The 18610-nt window shown below is 50.3% G+C and overlaps 2 protein-coding genes across 5 annotated transcripts; one reads left to right on the top strand and one right to left on the bottom strand.

The window, feature by feature from the left end:
* Positions 1-256: 256 nt before the first annotated feature.
* LOC308628294 (sterol carrier protein 2-like) lies at positions 257-1594 on the bottom strand (the record flags this gene model as incomplete). Its single annotated transcript, XM_081255126.1, has 1 exon — positions 257-1594. The coding sequence occupies one exon, from the start codon at positions 1592-1594 to the stop codon at positions 1124-1126; it is 471 nt and encodes a 156-aa protein (XP_081111252.1). The 3' UTR covers positions 257-1123.
* A 7811-nt stretch (positions 1595-9405) lies between these two features.
* Positions 9406-18220, top strand: TP53INP2 (tumor protein p53 inducible nuclear protein 2). Of its 4 annotated transcripts, none has more exons than XM_081255217.1 (4): positions 9406-9625; positions 13499-13655; positions 14079-14367; positions 14819-18220. In XM_081255217.1, exons 2-4 carry the CDS (start codon positions 13532-13534, stop codon positions 15066-15068), a joined length of 663 nt encoding a protein of 220 aa, XP_081111343.1. In that variant the 5' UTR covers positions 9406-9625; positions 13499-13531; the 3' UTR covers positions 15069-18220. The 4 variants fall into 4 exon arrangements, with proteins under 4 accessions (XP_081111343.1, XP_081111344.1, XP_081111341.1 ...); XM_081255218.1 differs by having other exon boundaries at positions 13481-13655; positions 14199-14367; XM_081255215.1 differs by having other exon boundaries at positions 13481-13655.
* The last annotated feature ends 390 nt before the right edge of the window (positions 18221-18610 follow it).

Genomic DNA, 18610 nt, shown 5'->3' with positions numbered 1-18610 from the left:
TAGGCCTTTTCTTTTCCTCGGGTTTGAGCTTGGAAGCACCCAGACCCAGGAGCAGCTGGTAACTTATACATATAAGACAAAGTAAAGCAAGGCCAAGGCTAAGGCCTGACTGATTCTACCAGTAAAGATACAATGAGCCAGGTTTTTTTTTTTTAACTGTGCATCTCAAAGCAAACTTTATTTGTTCAATTATTTTCAACAACAGTGTTTTATGATTCTAATACATTGATTTTTTTCCAAGAAGGAAACTCACTTAAAAATATTTTTGTTTTAAAAAATAGGCCTGGGGCTTCCCTGGTGGCACAGTGGTTGAGAGTCTGCCTGCCGATGCGGGGGACACGGGTTCGTGCCCCGGTCTGGGAAGATCCCACGTGCCATGGAGTGGCTGGGCCCGTGAGCCATGGCTGCTGGGCCTGTGCATCTGGAGCCTGTGCTCCGCGACGGGAGAGGCCACAGCGGTGAGAGGCCCGCATACCGCAAAAAAATAATAATAATAAAAAATAAAAATAATAATAAAAAATAGGCCTGTGTTCAGCTATATATTTTTTCTCCCAAGCTTTGATCATATTTCTTTGATTTGGGAAGAAAATACTGTTTTGCTGGCATGAAATGCAAAACTGCAAAGATTTTTTTAAAAAAACATCCCAGTACAGAATTTTAAAAATTATCAATGGAAAACAGATTAAGGTCATTAAGTGCACAACACTAATTACTGGGCAGCTACTGGTATTCTGTTTCTTCCCTAGTTCTCCCAAGGAAAACTTAAGTTGAATCTTCAGCAGAATAATCCTCAAATATACTTTATAAGCAAAATGAGAGCTTTTGTTTACATAGTTTTTGGATTTTGCTATTCCTAATTTTATTCTAAAACTCAATTTTACCCCAAACCATAATTACCATATTAACTTTGTAATGCACAGTTGTATGCAATTCAGCAAAGCAGTAGTACACCATCAGGTTTTATTCACCCAGAGCTTAGGAAAAACAGGATTGGTCACACCCATTTAAAAACAAATAAGCTACTTGCCAATGTGTAGTTTCGATCTAAGTTCTGACAATGAAATATATGGATATATATCTATATATCTCATCTTGATTTTCAAAGGTAGGCAAAGAGAGTTCTTCACAGCTTAGCTTTGCCTGGCTGAAGCTGAAGATTTTGTAACTTCAGAGCCAGCCCCATGTTGCCAGTGATTTTCAATTTACCTTGAAAGAAGGCCGACTGAGGATTCATTTTACCAGTCATCAAAGCCAGTAGGTCCGAGTCAGCCATTGTAATTGTGCAGTCGGCCTTCTTATCTGAGTTACGGAGCACTGATCCTTTGCCATTCTTCACGTCCACCACCCAGGTGGCTTCTTTACCTCCAGGGCCATCCTTCACCTTGAAGGCAAAAATACCACCGATTTTCTTCACAAACTGCTCCCCTTCCTCTTCAAGCTTCTTCTCAATCTCCTTAAAGACAAGATTTGCCTTAAATCCATCAACTGCAGAGCTGGTTGGAGCAGCCTCAATTTGATGACTTCTAAAAGAACTGGCAGGGGCCTTCCCTGGTGGCGCAGTGGTTGAGAGTCTGCCTGCCAATGCAGGGGACATGGGTTCGAGCCCTGGTCTGGGAAAATCCCACATGCCACGGAGCAGCTAGGCCCGTGAGCCACAACTACTGAGCCTGTGCGTCTGGAGCCTGTGCTCCGCAACAAGACAGGCCGCGATAGTGAGAGGCCCATGCACCGCGATGAAGAGTGGCCCCTGCTTGCCCCAACTAGAGAAAGCCCTCGCACAGAAATGAAGACCCAACACAGCCAAAAATAAATAAATAAATAAATAAATAAATAAATATTTAAATAAATAAATAAATAAATAAAAATAAAAGAACTGGCAGCTTCAGGAAAACCCATCTTGTACAGCGTGACAACTACTGCTCCCAACGAGCCAGTTTTTGATTTAAGTGGTTTATTTACATAGACAGCAAGAAGAACAAGCCAGCTTCCTGTGATCCTTGTTCCACAAACCAAAAAGGATGACACTGAAACAAAAGGGGCTGAACAGGGCTTCCCTGGTGGCGCAGTGGTTGAGAGTCCGCCTGCCGATGCAGGGGACACGGGTTCGTGCCCCGGTCTGGGAAGATCCCACATGCCGCAGAGCGGCTAGGCCCGTGAGCCATGGCTGCTGAGCCTGCGCATCCGGAGCCTGTGCTCTGCAAGGGGAGAGGCCACAACAGTGAGAGGCCCGCCTACCGCAAAAAAAAAAAAAAAAAAAAAAGGGGCTGAACAATTGTAACATGAGTTGTAGGATACCCTATTGCTGAGGAGCCAATCCTAGAGTTCATTTAACAGGTTTTATATTCTGCAGCTCCATTCTGAATAGGGAGGGCAGAAAGCCCCATAGCTCATCAGAGCCTGGGAAGCAATAAGAAAACCGTCTCAAGGCAGCCTCCCAGGGGAGATAGGGAGGCAAGTGGAAGGTGGCCTCACTGCCTTACAAGCCTTCCATTCTCTCATGTTCTGGGAGGATCACAAGGCATTCTGCCAAGACTTAGATAAGCTTTTCATACCTTTGCCAGTGTGGCCTATATGAATGAATACATGCAAGGTCATCGCAGTGCCATGGCAGAGGCATTCCCTTACAGTATCACTGTGTTCACAAAGAGAGGGCCTGTCAAAAATTAAGCCAACTCCTAGGAAGTGTTTTGGAGAAATTAGAAAAGACTAGATCTTAGTTCCATTATTTGGGCCACTGGATCAAGCCTCGCCTGCAGTGATTATTGATGGACATTTCAACCAAATTCCTTTTCTAATTTAATCTAGTTTGAGTTGGATCATTAGTTACTTGCAACCAAAATCTCTTAACCAATACAACAGAAGATGGAACTCAGCCTCCCAAAGGACTCTCGACTCTCGTAAACTTCCCTGACTTCAATTACCATTTGTATATTGATGACTCTCAGATCTTTATTTCCAGCTCAGAAATTTCCAGATTTCTCTTGTTGAGATTCAGACATTATGCATCAAACTACCTTCTAGACATTGTCACCTGGTTATCACAAAGTCACTTTAAACTCCAATTATCTAAAACTGAGCTCAGTGTCTTCTTTCCAACAACACACTCTTCCTCCTTAATTCCTTATCTCTATGAATGGCAGCACTAATCTTTCAGTTGCTGAGCCAAAAACCTAGGAATCAGCCCTGATACCTCCCACTTTCCCATCCCTTATATACCTTCAAGCTTTGACCTAAATATCAGTCAAATCCACCTATTCCTCTCCATCTTCACTGCCACCACCCTGGTCTAAGCCACCAGTATTTCTCACCTACATGTCTGCTATTCTCTCCTGACTGGTCTCCTGATGCCACCCTCCATTCTCCAACCATTCTCCATGTCTGACATTTATTGTTGAATGAATGAACAAATGAATGAATGAATATCATTAACCTCTCACTTAAAACCCTTCACTGGCTTTCTTGTACACTTAGTTGAAGACTGAAAGTTCTTGAGACAGTCCATAGGGCCAGCATGATCTATCCCCTTACCTACCTCTCTTGCCTCATCCCCTACTTTTCTGCCCTATTTGCATCTGAAAAAATAAACTATCAGTGGTCATTGCCTTGGTACATTATGCTTTGTACACCCCACCAGCTACCCAACAGCATCTGTCCTCACTTAGCAAAGTCCCACTTATCCTTCAAGGCTCATTCTTAGGAAGACTTTGATTTCATCAAGGAGTCAGTTCTTTCTATATGCTTCCAAAACACTTAGCAGCTGCCTCTAACCTGCACTCTAATGATCACTATCTGATAATTCTGTTACCTGAAGTTCTTGGGGGTCTGATTCTTCTCTTCATTGTGTCTACTGAATCTTATTCATGGTGGATTGTTTCCTCATGTATTTCATCAGTTTTTTCCTTGTGGATTATCAGCTGTTTAGAAGGGCTTTATATACAGGAATTCTGTGTAACCTGCAATGGCTGGGGGAAGAGGGGGGTCCACGGAGGAGACCCAAAGAGGATTTGTATTAGTTTCTGCTAGGCATCTGAGAGATACTTTTGTTTTTAGTTTTTTAGCAGTATGCGGGCCTCTCACTATTGTGGCCTCTCCTGTTGTGGAGCACAGGATCCAGATACGCAGGCTCAGCGGCCATGGCTCACAGGCCCAGCCGCTCCGTGGCATGTGGGATCTTCCCGGACTGGGGCACGAACCCGTGTCCCCTGCATCAGCAGGCGGACTCTCAACCACTGCACCACCAGGGAAGCCCCTGAGAGATACTTTTGGTGTAGGTCTCCTTTGGTGTTAATTTCTCAGCCTTCGAGATTCCTAGACATGCAGGTGATGTAAATATGAACCCCACACTCATCACCCCCTACTCATCAAGGGCAGGCATGCAGTTTCAAATTCTCAGAAGATAGTTTCTTTCCCCCACCCTAAGACCAGGTCAGGATGGACATATATCCTTTTTGTCTTCTTTGCTAGTACTCAGATGTTTGTTTGTTTGTTTTCCCCTAGTCTGCACTTTCACTGTGGGTATAGCCCTTCAAATGTCCTAGATTTATCAAGGGTCACAGTTCCAATCCCTAACTTCATGTAAGCCCAAGCCTTCATCTCCCCAAATGCCTGTTAAAACCCAAATGGTTGCAGGTCCATTAAATGTTAAATGATTGTATTTAAAAGGATGTTTGGGACTTCCCTGGTGGCACAGTGGTTAAGAATCCGCCTGCCAACGCAGGGGACATGGGTTTGAGCCCTGGTCCAGGGAGATCCCACATGCCGCAGAGCACCATGTGCCACAACTACTGAGCCCACGAAACACAACTACTGAGCCTGCGTGCTGCAACTACTGAAGCCCATGCTCTGCAACAAGAGAAGCCACCATAATGAGAAGCCCATGCACCACACAAAGAGTAGCTCCCACTCGCCACAACTAGAGAAAGCCCGCATGGAGCAACAAAGACCCAACACAGCCAAAAATTAAATAAATTTATAAAAAAATAAAAAATTAAAAAAATAAAAGGATGTTTATTGTTTTTATTTCCAGCATTTCCATGTGTTACGTAGCAGGAAGTTCCAGATATTGTCAGAAAAGGAAGTCCAGCTCAACACTTAGTAGACAGAACTGTCACTGTCTGTTTACTTGTCTATTTTCTCCATGAGCATCAAGCTCTGAGAGGGCAGAGACAAGGTCTGACTCATCTCTGCGTCAAGACACCCAGCTTAAAACCCTCCCCACCCAGAGTAGAAGTTCAGTGCATTTGTTGATACCAAACCTCCGCTCACTCGTATTGAAAGGGGAGCTCAATTTCTCCCACTCCCAAAGTAGCCTTTCCTTTGGAGAGAGTCATGTCACCTGGGTGACCATCTGGCAAGTGGGGGGCAGCCTGCCCCTTTTCTGTGTTCATTCCTCCCAACACTTGTCTTATCCACCCAGGATTCTGCAGAGTAGGGCTCAGGGTCTGGATGATCCCAGTGATAACTGGGACTTTGAGCTTTGATCCAGGAGAAAGCACAGGGGCCAGTTCAAGATGAAAACCTAAGGTTCTCATGCACCATTAGTGGAAGTTAAATGGGTACAACATTGTGGGAGAGCAATTTGATGGCATCTATTGAAATGTTAAGTATGTATACCTATCAATCTTGCAATTCACTTCTCTGATTCTATTCTATTCATAGAAGAGGGGTCACTGTTACATTGTTTGTGGCAACAAAAAATTGAAAGCCACCCAAATGTCCATCAATGTGTGATAAACTAAATAAGCTTTCTTCTGCCATACAATGGGAAACTGTAAGATGGTTTTTGGTTTTGTTTGTAGTGAGGCAGATCTGTGTATATTGACATAGGTAGAACTCCTGTGTCATATTACTGAGTGAAATATGTGAGTCTGCAGGACAGAGTATATCATATGACATTTTAAAAAAATTAATTAATTTAGGGCTTCCCTGGTGGCGCAGTGGTTGAGAGTCCGCCTGCCGATGCAGGGGACACGGGTTCGTGCCCCGGTCTGGGAAGATGCCACATGCCATGGAGCGGCTGGGCCCGTGAGCCATGGCCGCTGAGCCTGTGTGTCCAGAGCCTGTGCTCCGCAACGGGAGAGGCCACAACAGTGAGAGGCCCGTGTACAGCAAAAAAAAAAAAAAAAAAAAAAAAAAATAATTAATTAATTAACTTATTTTTGGCTGCGTTGGGTCTTCATTGCTGCGCACGGGCTTTCTCTAGTTGCGGCGAGCGGGGGCTGCTCCCTGTTGCGGTGCGCGGGCTTCTCATTGCTGTGGCTTCTCTTGTTGCGGAGCACGAGCTCTAGGCGCACAGGCTTCAGTAGTTGTGGCACGTGGACTCAGCAGTTGTGGCCGCAGGTGCCAGAGTGCAGCCTCAGTAGTTGTGGCACGTGGGCTTAGTTGCTCTGCGGCATGTGGGATCCTCCCGGACCGGGGCTTGAACCCGTGTCCCCCACATTGGCAGGCAGGCTCTCAACCACTGCACCACCAGGGAAGTCCTATCATATGACATATTTATGTAGAAAAAAACAAACGAACCTACAAGCAGTATAAATTGGTACATCCTAGAGGCTATTTGGCAGTAACTGTCAACCTTTTTTTTTCTTTTTTTTGGCTGTGTTGGGTCGTCATTGCTGCACGTGGGCTTTTCTCTAGTTGCGGCGAGCAGGGGTTACTGTTCATTGCGGTGCATGGGCTTCTCATTGTGGTGGCTTCTCTTGTTGCAGAGCACCGGCTCTAGGCCACAGTAGTTGTGGCACGTGGGCTTAGTAGTTGTGGTGCATGGGCTTAGCTACTCCGCGGCATGTGGGACCTGCCTGGACCAGGGCTTGAACCCATATCCCCAGCATTGGCAGGCAGATTCTTCCCTGCACCACCAGGGAAGTCCCTAGCTTTTAATCGTTGAGCCTTTAATTAGAGTCTACTCTATGCCAGGCCCAGCACAGGCTGAGTGATGGGAGTATATGGACTGAGATCCTGCCTTTGGGATGCCCACCATCTACCTGGGAAAACACATACACACAATTAGTCACCATGACTTACTGTTTATTGAACAAATAAATAACTGTACTGTCCATCAAGGTAGCTCTGGACCATGGGTGAGTACAGGAAAGGCTACCTAGAGGAAGAAGGGGTGAGCAGAATGTTGAAGACAGGAAAGCTCTGAATTCAGAAAGGGCTGAAGAGGGCATTCCAGGAAACAGCTTGAGCCAAGTGTGGTTGTGGGAGAGAGTTGAAGAGACAGTGAGGAGTTTGACCTTAGCACAAGGTGTGTGTAAGTGAAGAAGGGCAATAAAGCTGGAGAGAACTGGGGCTGGATCATGGAAGGCCACAAATGCTGTATTAAGGAGCATGGTACTGTGGGAGCCACAGAAGGTTTTAGAGCAGGCAAGTGGTGTGACAAGAGAGGCATGTTAGGGATTATTTAGTTTAAGTCAGCCAGAGGTCAAGAAAGGGTATGAGGTTAGCAGGAAGCAGATGTGATGGGCAGAGACTCAGGGTTGCAAAGAATGAGGATACTTTGGGGACACCCCTCCAAGGACCAAGACACTGCTCTACATCCCCTACACCCCGGTCAAGCCTCTGGGTATTATTTCTAGGATCCTTCTCCTAGTTGCTAGAACTGAGGAGTCCTTCTAGGGCTTGATATTAGTCTGGGATTTTATCACCAGAGCAGAAGTTCTGGCCTAGCTCACCCCCTGCCTCCTGAGGGACCAGATGGACGGCTCTCAGACCCATCCCCACCAGCCCTGCTCTACTAAGAAAGGACCCAGAACCTCTGGAGACTCTGAGGATGTGTATTTGTAGTCTTTCAGGCATTTCCCAGGCCACTGGGAATGCTGGGGGCCTAGAATATGGGATTGGAAGAAACCTGAGGATGGAGAGTTTGAAAGAATATCTAAAAGGAAACTTGGGACTTCCCTGGTGGCTCAGTGGTTAAGAATCCGCCTGCCAATGCAGGGGACACGGGTTTGATCCCTGGTCCGGGAAGATCCCACATGCTGTGGAGCAACTAAGCCCGTGCGCCACAACTACTGAGCCCGTGTGCCACAGCTACTGAAGCCCATGTGCCTAGAGCCCGTGCTCTGCAACAAGAGAAACCACTGCAATGAGAAGCCCTCACACCGCAAGGAAGAGTAGCCCTTGCTTGCTGCAAATAGAGAAAGCCCGCGTGCAGCAGCAAAAAAAAAAAAAAAAAAGGTAACTGGATATGTTAGATTTGACAGATAAGGAAATTGAGGCCCAGAGAGGTAACATGACTTGCTTGGGGTCACACAGCAAGTTTGGGGGAAATCAGGGCTGGGCCCACGTCTCCTGGGGGAGGCTGAAGCACTCTGGGGTTTTGATAATCTGGTGCATGTAGAGAGTGGAGAGAGTTGGAGCCAGGAACTATGGGTTCAAATCCTGGCTCTGCCATTTACTATAGCTGTGTGACCTTGGGAAGTCACTTAGGCTCTCTGAGGCTGTTTCCTCAACTAGAAAAGGAGGATAACACCCACCTTTTGGGATTGTTGTGAAGATCAAAACACATATAAAGCAGTATAGCACAGTGCCTGGCACTCAGTAAGTGTTCGATAAATGTCAGCTACTGGTCTGGCAGCGGCAATAATTTCTGTTGAGTGTATTATTGAATATGAATCTACATACTAACAGTTAGTGAGATTTGTCTGTTTCCGTGTGTGTAAATCCGGGCTAATAACCAGTCCCTGTCCTGTCACTTTTCTGTCCAGCCCCTGCAGCAGAATGGGTTAATAAGGTGTGTAAACGTTCCAGTGCTGAGCACTCAATGGTTATTCAGCCCAGAGCAATTCCTCTCCAAGTCCTACTCCGCAAAATTTCCTGTCAGCCTAACCAACTCTTCTATACTGCCGGGTGCTCCCCTGGAACCAGAGAAAAGGGATGTCCCCCAACTCTCAAGCCTGCCCAGCTGAGGAAAAATGGGGTGGGAAAGCAGCGAACGCGTACGCTGAGAAGGTGAGACAGAAAAGGGAGAGCAGGGAGAAGGGTGGTGAGGAGGAGGGTGCACGAACGTGGTGTGGAGTTGAGAAAAGGGTAGAGACTGAGAGATATAGGATAGGATATAGGATGCAAGTGAAAGGACAAGAGGGGCAGTGCGAGAGGTGAGGGCGCTGAGATATGCGGAGGGAGTGCAGGAAGATGGGGATCTCGTAGGAAGGAGTGGGAACCCTCCTCTTTGAGAGGTCCGTGGGTCGCCCAGGGGTAGGGGGTCCAAGCTTCCAGCAGTCGCTTCTCCGGGCCGCCGCCCCTAGGATCGGAGTCGGGATCCCGGGGAGGGAGCCACTAGCCAGCGAACCGTGGAGGAGGCGGGGAGGGGGGATCCGCAACCTGGGATTGGCCGCCGCTCCGCCGGTCGGTGACGCGAGGCGGGCGGGCCCCTTTGTGACATCACAATCAGCTGTTTGAACGTTCCAATTTGTGCCGTGAGCACAGCAGCGGCGGCTGCACAGACTCAAAGCCCCGCGGGCGAGCGCAGCAGTCCTGAGCGTCCGACACATACCCCAGCCGCCTTCCCGCCCAGCCCCCGCGATGCGGCCGCGCCTGTGATCAGCCGCCGACCCCGGGACGCCCCGCGTCACAACTACCTCAGCGCCACCTCCGCCCGCCGCACCGCCCCAGTCCCCAGGTGAGTTCCGACCGGCTTTGGCCAGGGGGCTCCCGGAGCCTGGGAACACGCCCCGCGCCCCCAGCTCCTGGGTCTTTGTCTGTCTCCGCCGGCGGCCGCCGGGGCTGCATTCCCGTCTCCGGATTGGCTGCCGCAAGCCGGGTAGACCATGACGTCTCCCGATTTGCATATGACATTGAGACGTCACCAAGGCCGGCACCGCCCCCCCCACCCCCTCTCGGCTCAGGTCGCTTGTCCTCCGGTGACCCGTTGGGCGCTGGGTCGGGGCTGGGCCTATGGGTGAGTGACGCTGAAAGGCAGCGGGACCAGAGGGTCCTCCAGTTTCCTGGGCTAATCCAGGAGCTGGGGTCAAGCCTCTGATCCCCTACTTTCTTCTTGCGACTTGAGAGAGATTCCGAAGGCGCTACTGGGTCTAGGTTGGGGGGAGGGAGTTGTCAGGAGTTCAGGGGCCCCTGAAGCTTCGGCTCCAGGTCACTGGGGCAGCGCCAGATGGTGGTACAACCCCCTCCCTCTGGCTCCAGGTTCTGCACCCCTGGGACTAACATCATAACTTTCTCCGAATCCCTGACATGTGTGAAGTGCCTTAGCTGACGTCATTCCCAGCCCCCAAACGAGGGGTCTTAGACCCCATTTCATGGAAGGGAAACTGAGGCCCTGAGAGGGGAAATGGCTTACTCGTGGTCATGCAGCCAGTTAGAGTCATGCACCTAGTGAGTAGCAGATGCATTAGCCATGGGCACATAGCTAGTAGGAGCTCATTACAAGTAACAAGTTACACATCCTGCTTCCACTGAAGACTCTACCTTGGGCTAAGCACCATCCAAATTTGATAGAGCTCCTAGGTTTCCTCACTCCTGGATCTTTTTCCAGGAGGTCTCTGGACATTGGGTCCCCTTTTGAGGCCCTGACTCTCACTCCGTTCTTTGGAGTTTCCAAGCCCAATAAAATCACTGCCTCCTAGCTGTTCTGACCACAGAAATGTGAGTCAATGCCTGCCTCAGGGTGTCTCCGATGTTGGGATGGAGTGGAGGTGAGAGTTCCCTCTGTTTGGCTCTTCTTCACCTCCCAGCCCCAGAGTTGTCAGCTAGAGAGGACTGACCTGGTCTAGTGCTAGGGACTACAAGGCTTGTGCTGCCCCTCTCTGCTCACAGAGAGGGACCAGAGAAGGAGCAGGAGAAGGAGAGCCTCTGACTTTCCAAATAGATGGGCCTATGGGCTGGACCAGCAGTGCCATCCCAGCCTAGACTTTGCTCAAGCATGGCCTGGATGGGGTAGAGGTGGCTTGGGGCTCCAGTGTTATTCTGGGCACAGCTGCTATAGTTATTAAAGGGAACGGTTCTCCCTGGAGCAGAGCTGGGAGTGTAAGAACCAGGAACTGGCAGGGTTGGGAAAGAAAAATCCTGGGAACCTCCCTCAGTGGTCATGAGAGGAGGCAGGCACTGGCTGGCTGGTGAGGTTCTCAGTTCTGGCTCTGGCACTGACTTTCTGTGTGACCTCAGGCAGGGAGCTTCCCCCACCCTAAGCCTCCCTTACCTCAATCTGTTTGTAATTTGAGGAGGCCCAGAGTAGACTCTGGTACACAGTGGGATGATGAATCTTGGTGCCAGGAACCTCAGACTCTTTTATAGCTGAGAGAGGCAGTGACTTGATCAAAGTCTAACTTCTGTCTGACTTCCCCATGTCCCCTGAATCATTATATTTTGGGGGGCGGTTTACTGAGGGCTTCCTGACTGTGTTCACTCCGGACTGAATACTCAGTGACCTGGGGCCAGGCCTGCTCTGCCACCATCTAGCTGTGTGTCTTTGGGTAGACTTATGTCCTCTGATCCTCAGCTTGCAAAATGGGCTGGGTGAATATCATGGCTCCTGAAACACCTATTAACTTCCTTTTCATTTTCTCAGTGAAGCAGTAGGTCCTTGGAAAGAGGGTGTGCCTCAACAAGGCCCCAATCTTCCCTTCCTTCAGGAGGGGCCAAACTCTCTGGATTTTTGGTAACTGAGTCACTAACTCCCTGTGGCTACAGATGGGCTGGGATATGTGGCTTGTGCTGGGCAGGCACTAGTTGAGAGTGGCCCAACCTTTCATAATCCCTGAAGATCTACCACCAGGGAGGCCAACACCCAGGCAGCACTTTCTTCTGGAGCCCACCGTGGATCTGCAAAATGTATAAGTACTCTCAGGGCATAGAGTTTAGGTGATTCTGTGGCAAGTGTGAAAATATACCCAGGGATTGGGAGAGGTAGCAACAACCATAAGAAATACCCCAGGTGGGTTAGCAATAAGAGTAGAATGCCTCCAGGGAATGGAAGTGTGGACATGCCCCCAGGGAGTTTTACTGAAAGTGTGGAAACATCCTTAGAGGAAGGTGACAAGTGGCTGAGTAGCAAAACTGTTGGCTATCTTCGGGGACATGTGGAGAGTCAAGCTCCAGGGACATCCAGGGGGCCTGGCCAGCAGCCCCTAGCCCAGGTCTAGTCCTGAGGTAGGCTTGGTGTTTACATTCCTGTAGCAGGGGGTCTCCTTCCTCATCTTCACTGAGGGAAGGACTGATTAAGGGCTTGAGTCCTGGTCAAACCCTCAGTCCTCATACTTAAGGCCTCCTGGGGTCTGGTAGCTCCCTCCCTCCATCATCACCTCCCACTGACCTGCTATCTCCCTGGGGCCAGGCAACCTGATCTTCTTCCTCCTAGCCAGGGATGCTGCCCTTGAGCAGGAGCTTGGGAATAGGGAGTAAGAGGGGGGAGGGCCTGTGGGAATAGGATCTTCATCTGACAGACACAGTTGAGGCCTATGTGATCACAGGGTGAGGATGGTAGCTGTTCTGTGGGATTTCTGCTAGGGAGCACTTTTCAAGCCACACAGACTCAAGTAGTGGTTCTTAATCTCTGGTGTCAAGGACCTCTGTTTAGGAAATCATGATGAAAACCAAGGTTCTTCTTTTCAGAAAAATACACATGGACCATGGCCCCAGGCCACTAAGTTAAAAATGCCTAATCCAGACAGATACCCAGCAAAGGCAATGGAGTATAGTGATCTGGAATCTGCATGGGTTAAAATCCTCTGTGTCTTACTAGCTTTGAGATTTTGGGCCAATTATCTTACGTCTCTGAGCCTCAGTTTCTTCACCTATAAAAAAGTAATAATAATTATACCCACTTCCTAGAGTAATCATGGGGATTACATGAGGTAATATAGGTAAAGTGCTTAGTATAGTACTTGGCACATGAATGTTAGCTATATGATGATGATGATGACGACGACAGTGATGGTGATGATAAATAATCACAATACTGGGCGATTTCTTCCTTGCTGGGAGAACTATTTTTACCCTTCAAGGTCCAGGTTGGATGTCCAATCCTCTGGGGAACCTTCCCTGACAGAGTCTGGTCATATATATCACTCCTAGAGCATGCAACAATATTAATAATTATTAATAATAAACTAGTTGATTAGTTTATTGAATGCTTACTCTGTGCCCAGGTGCTGTTCTGAGCACTTTGTGTTTAGCTCGTTTAATTCTTATGGGAGCCCAGAGAGGATACTATTATTAGCTCATTTAATTCCTATAAGGGCTGAGAGGAGGATACTATTATCCTTGCCATTTGACAGATGAGAAAACTAAAGCACAGGTAAGTTAAATAACTTCTAAGGTCATACAGAAAACAAAAGCTTGAAGGCAGGCTGACTTACCAGAAAGGACACACACACACACACACACACACACACACACACGACAAAGCTTTCCCACGCATCCCTGTTGTACCCTTATCACTGTTCTGGGGGCTGGGGGAGGTATCCCCAGCCCCAATGGGGAGACCAGTCGGTGGTGCCTCTGACTCCTCTCTACCTCCCAGGTTTCTGCTCTGCCATAGGGCAGCCCCCTGAGGCCTCTTCACTCCCCCACCATGCTCCAGCGCCTCACCAGCCTCTTCTTCAGCTCCCCGGCGCCCCCCGAGGACCCCGACTGCCCTCAAGCCTTCGTCTCCGAGGAGGATGAAGTGGATGGCTGGCTTATTATTGACCTGGCGGGTGAGGCCCGAGTCTGGGGCCAGGACTGACTCCTGGGCCTGTGAAGTCGTCATTAGGGCAAGTGGCCGAGCAGTTGAGCAGGGAGCTGCTAAGGGGTTGGGGAGGGCCTACTGGGCAAATTGGGGCTGAGGCAGTAATATTAGAGGTGGAGGGTAACAGGGCCCCATCCCATGCAAGCTGGGGCCACCTCCTGGCGGTACAGTGTTGGAGTCCACACCTCACGCGCCCTAGGGCAGCAGGTCGAGACTGTGGATGCCCATTGGGTATGGCGGGCGGGGCTGCGTGTCGGACTAACTATGCCCTTTCTCTCCCTGCCCCATTGTGTCCGGTGTGTGTGTGTGTGTGTGTGTGTGTGTGTGTGTGTGTGTGTCCCTCCGTGCTGCGCCCCCTCCTCCGCATGGCTCCCCCTCCCGCGCCACGTAGACAGCTTCACAGCTCCACCCAGCCCCGGGGCCGCCCCGGCCCCTGCGGGCCGCCCTCCGCCTGCACCCTCCTTGATGGATGAGAGCTGGTTTGTTACCCCTCCGGCCTGTTTTACTGCAGAAGGGCCTGGGCTCGGGCCTGCCCGCCTCCAGAGCAGCCCCCTGGAGGACCTCCTCATCGAGCACCCCAGCATGTCCGTTTACGTGACCGGCAGCACCATAGTGCTGGAGCCTGGACCTCCTTCCCCGCACCCTGACGCCGCCCTGCCAGACGGAGACCTTAGCGACGGGTGAGCCGGCCGGGGGTGGAGCCTGGAGGCCTAGAGAAGCTTGTCTTGGAGGCTAGGGTCCCCGCTGCAGGAGCGAGCCCAGGAGACCCCCTGGCAGTGCAGGGGCGGGGCCTTTAGAGGCGGGTCTTCAAGGCAAAGGGTGGGGCCCATGGGCCGGAATGAAGCTAGGCCTGAAGGTAAAGGGGCGGGGCTTTGAGACAAGGAGAGGCGTGGCTTCGTGGCTAGGGCGGGGCTTGAGAGAGAGAGCTTCGAGGCTTGGGCTCGCTGAGACGGTAGGCATCTCCAGGTTGGCTTGGAGGAAGGGCTGGTACCCACAAGAAGGGCATTGTGCTCCCCCCTAGGAGCAGAGACCAAATCGTGCGAGGGTGCGGGGACAGGGTGGGAAGTGCCAGCGCTCTCCTCCGTCCCCCACGACTTGTCTAACCCTGACTGCCTCGCTCTGTCCCCTCAGGGAGTTGGCGCCTGCTCGCCGTGAACCCCGGGCCCTGCACCACGCCGCCCCTCTGCCGGCGCGGGCCGCACTGCTGGAGAAGGCGGGCCAGGCGCGGCGCCTGCAGCGGGCCCGGCAGCGGGCCGAGCGCCACGCCCTGAGCGCCAAAGTGGTGCAACGGCAGAACCGCGCCCGCGAGAGCCGTCCACGCCGGCCCAAGCACCAGGGCAGCTTTGTCTACCAGCCGTGCCAGCGCCAGTTCAACTACTGAGCTTCCGCCGGCCGTGCCGCAACCCCTCGCTGACTCCCGACCCTTATGCAGCCCCTCCGCCGCAGCCAGTGTGCTGCTCGAGGGGCGCCTGCAGCCCACTTCGGGCTGGACACCACAACCTCCCTTCTTCTTAAGTGTGTGAGGTGGGGGTGATAGCCTCTCTCTCTCTCTTTCTCCCTCCCACCCTCCCACTCCTTCTATTTCCCTATCTCTGATCCTCTAATCCTACTCTAACCTCCCCCCCACTCCCTTCACCCTCCCACCTTCTGGCCCCTTCTGGCATCTAATCCTCCCATCTCCACCACCGCCGACACTCCGTCGGTTCCCATCCTGATCTTTGCCCTGACATTCTCCATCCCTGCCCTCCGGTCCTCTACTTCTGGCCCACTCCTATTTCTGAGAGTGTCTTCTTCCAGTTTCATATCTGGCTTATTCCCTACCTTCAGCTCCCACTTCACAAGCCTCAGTCTATCTAATGTTTGGCACTGCATTCACTCCTGCTCCCTTATTACTCATTCCCAGTAATTCTCCCACTGCGACTAAAGGGTTCTGCCTTTAGTCTTCCCCTTCCCTCTCCTCTGGGGGCTGGGCTCCTTGGAGTTGCCTAGGCATGGAAAGGTAAGGTATGTGGGAAAGGACTGTGAGATGTGAGTTAGAGGGAGAAGGTGGAGGGAATCGAGGAAAAGAGGAAACCTATTGAAAATGTAGACAGGACAGACAGGTTGAGATGCTGTAGGGAGCAGGGCACAATGGGGGCTGGCACGGTGCTTACTCAGAGAGGCCAAGCCCTGCTCTCAAGCTGGAGCCTGGAGTCTACTCCCACATCCCTTTTCTACAATGCCACCTCCCAAATCTCTTCCTGAAATCAACCCCTCTGCAGGTCCCTGTATCTGAAAGGCTTAGTTAGTACCTTGCTACCCTACCCACATCAACCCAGCAGTAAAGGCTGGGCAAGGCCCTGCCATCCTAGTTCACATGCCCAAGGTGCTAGAACTAGCTTAGGAGAGATGCAGGCCAGAGGGGATTCTAGGCAGTGGAAGGACACACCCCAGAATAAGAATGCAGAATGATGATGCTGGGGAGGACAAGCTGTGGGGTGAAGCCAACCAAGGAATGGCAGCCAGCCTTCATCTTGCCTCTGGCCTTGTATTTCACACTCTGCCAGGATGGCTAATAAACACTCCTGAGTAGGAGGCCAGGAGCCCCACTGCCACAATCCCCAGATAGTCCCTGTCCAGGTTCAGGGCCTTTAGGGGAGACTCTCTTCATTTTCTTTCCCAGAAGAAAGAAAATTCATTTCTCTCCTCCTTTCTAGGCTGCTGGGGGGAAATGGGTACCCTATGGTTCCCCTTCCCTTCTCCTCCAGTAAGTACCTGGAAGAGGGAACCTGAATATCTGGGTGAGACAAAGGGGACAGGGGCAGCCAGCTTTCCCCTTCTCACGGTGGGATTGACTCTTGGGCTCAGACACCAGCAACAGCCTCTTGGGATGCCCCGAGTTGCTTCCCCTTTCCTCTTTCTGTCCTTTTTTAGTGTGTGCTCTTTCTTCCCTGAAACCTTTAAGATTTCCTATTACATACTAACACAGGTCTTTCCCTTCAATTCTAGGTTTCTAGGCCTCACAGCCAAGCTGAGGCTTACAGAAAACTCTGCAACCCCATGCGGGCAAAGGCAGCTGCCCTCCCTGACCCTATAACCCTAGGTCTCCAGTAGGGTGTATGGATAAGGGAGGGGGTAGCCCCATGGATGCTGGGATAGGGACAGAGAAAGCCCTGTTGGGGTCTCCTATCCAAGGGAATAAGCCAAATTTACAGTAAGAGCAGATCAAAGTCCCCATGCTGGTCCACTAGGGCCCCAGTAGTTGACAACCTTGCTCCTCTCTCCAGCGTTCTCCTTCAGTTACGACCTAGTCCCTTTTATTCTTCCAGCTACTCCTTGGTTACTTCACAGCCAGCTTAGGGTCTTCAGCACTTCCAAGAGCTGAAACTCCCTCCAACTCTTCTTGCCTACTCCTTTGCTGCCAGCTGGAGCCTAGGCTCAGTTCTGGGCAGTGCTCACGATCCTTCTGTGGGGGAAAAGTGAGTTATAGGGCATTTGGCTCAAATTTCAAAGGCCCCTACCTTACCCGTATTTCTGGAGGCTCCTGTAGTTCTAGAACCCTCCAACATAATCACCTGGCTGGTTGCAAGGCTCATGTTTTTGTACTTTCCTATAGATTCTGTAGCATTTGAGTGCGGCAATATTTTAATTGTGTATAGATTTCTAAGAGCCAACACTAGTTTGGTCTCCTGCTAGTCTGACTCCTGAAGCATCAGACCTCGTCATACTGTATTGACTGTGTATGTGCCTTTCACCTTGAGCATGCTTCAGGATTTCTTTTTAAACCACAGAACTTGAATACATGAGGGAACCAGAATTCACAAAGTCCTATGCAACCTTAGACAGGAGGAGGTTAGAGAGTCTGTCTTTACTGGTGTTTCAGAGACCCTGTAGAAGTTTGTTCCAGACTGCATTACTTAATGTCAAGACTACCAGCGCTTTGCCAAAACTGAGTATGTGAGAGGGACCCCTATTTCTAGAGTGAGTCCCAGTTACATCAAAGGACAACTTCCAGTAATTCTCCAATACATCTCTCTTCAAACTGGGTGTCATTTCCAGCCTTTGCCAGTCTGGCCCCATCAGGGTACCATCTGTGTATGAATGCAGTTTGCTGCTGATTTGGAGTATGCTTGCTCCCTGGCCCCCACCTGGAACCTTGAGTTTGCTTTGACCCATAATGTTAGGTGCGTTGAGGACCCCACCAGAGCTCTTGGATGACTCCTCAGATCCGTGTGGCTTTACGTGAGGGGACTGAAGGCAGACATAACACGGCCCCTTATATCTTCCCTCTTGCCCTGCTGCCTAGTTCCAAATGGAACCAGTAAGATGAGTGCGTCCCTCTTGGGTGTGTGTTGAGACTGGCTGAAAAGAGGAGACTCTGGTTGACCATGTTATGACATGTTGACAGACTCAAGGACACAACCGCCTCAGCCTGGTCACGTGGCATGCCTGTGTATGTGTGTAACAGGATTCTGATTGTTAGATTGTAATGTTATTCCTCTATGGGAGAAAAAGTTAATATAAAGAAAAACAAATAAAAATCTATTTAAAGCACATTATGCTTTCTTCCTGAGTATAGCTAAAGTAGGAGAAGCACTTTGCAATCTCAAACACAGTATTGGCTTAGGGTGTTATTGTTAGGCTGGCTTTGGTTCTGGTTGTGCGTGTGTCATACAGGGAAGGAAGAGGGTAGATAAGCTTGCTGGTAACAGAGCCAGACAATGTGGGGTGACTCAGAAATAACTACTTTTAGAGAATCCTTATAATGCAAGACACATTTTAAAAAAGGAAAATAAGAGCATGAGAATCACCAATTCATCCTTTTGGTCTCAGGCACTGGGTTATGGAACCCCTGAAGGGGAAGGGATGGAGTATATGTCTAGCTGGAGGAGACAGCAGAAGGCTGGGGCCCAGACCAAGATAAAGACAGGACCCCAAGCACTG

Source organism: Mesoplodon bidens (assembly GCF_964165515.1).
Source record: "Mesoplodon bidens genome assembly, chromosome: 15".
Classification (NCBI taxonomy): domain Eukaryota; kingdom Metazoa; phylum Chordata; class Mammalia; order Artiodactyla; family Ziphiidae; genus Mesoplodon; species Mesoplodon bidens.
Note: the sequence above shows the minus strand (reverse complement) of the source record. Positions and strands in the feature narration are given on the sequence as shown.

Coding starts and splice junctions, on each gene's coding strand:
- TP53INP2 (XM_081255217.1), top strand. CDS start 13,532: ATGCTCCAGCGCCTCACCAGCCTCTTCTTCAGCTCCCCGGCGCCCCCC. Junction 13,656..14,078: donor GCTTATTATTGACCTGGCGG/GTGAGGCCCGAG, acceptor CGCGCCACGTAG/ACAGCTTCACAGCTCCACCC. Junction 14,368..14,818: donor GACGGAGACCTTAGCGACGG/GTGAGCCGGCCG, acceptor CTGTCCCCTCAG/GGAGTTGGCGCCTGCTCGCC.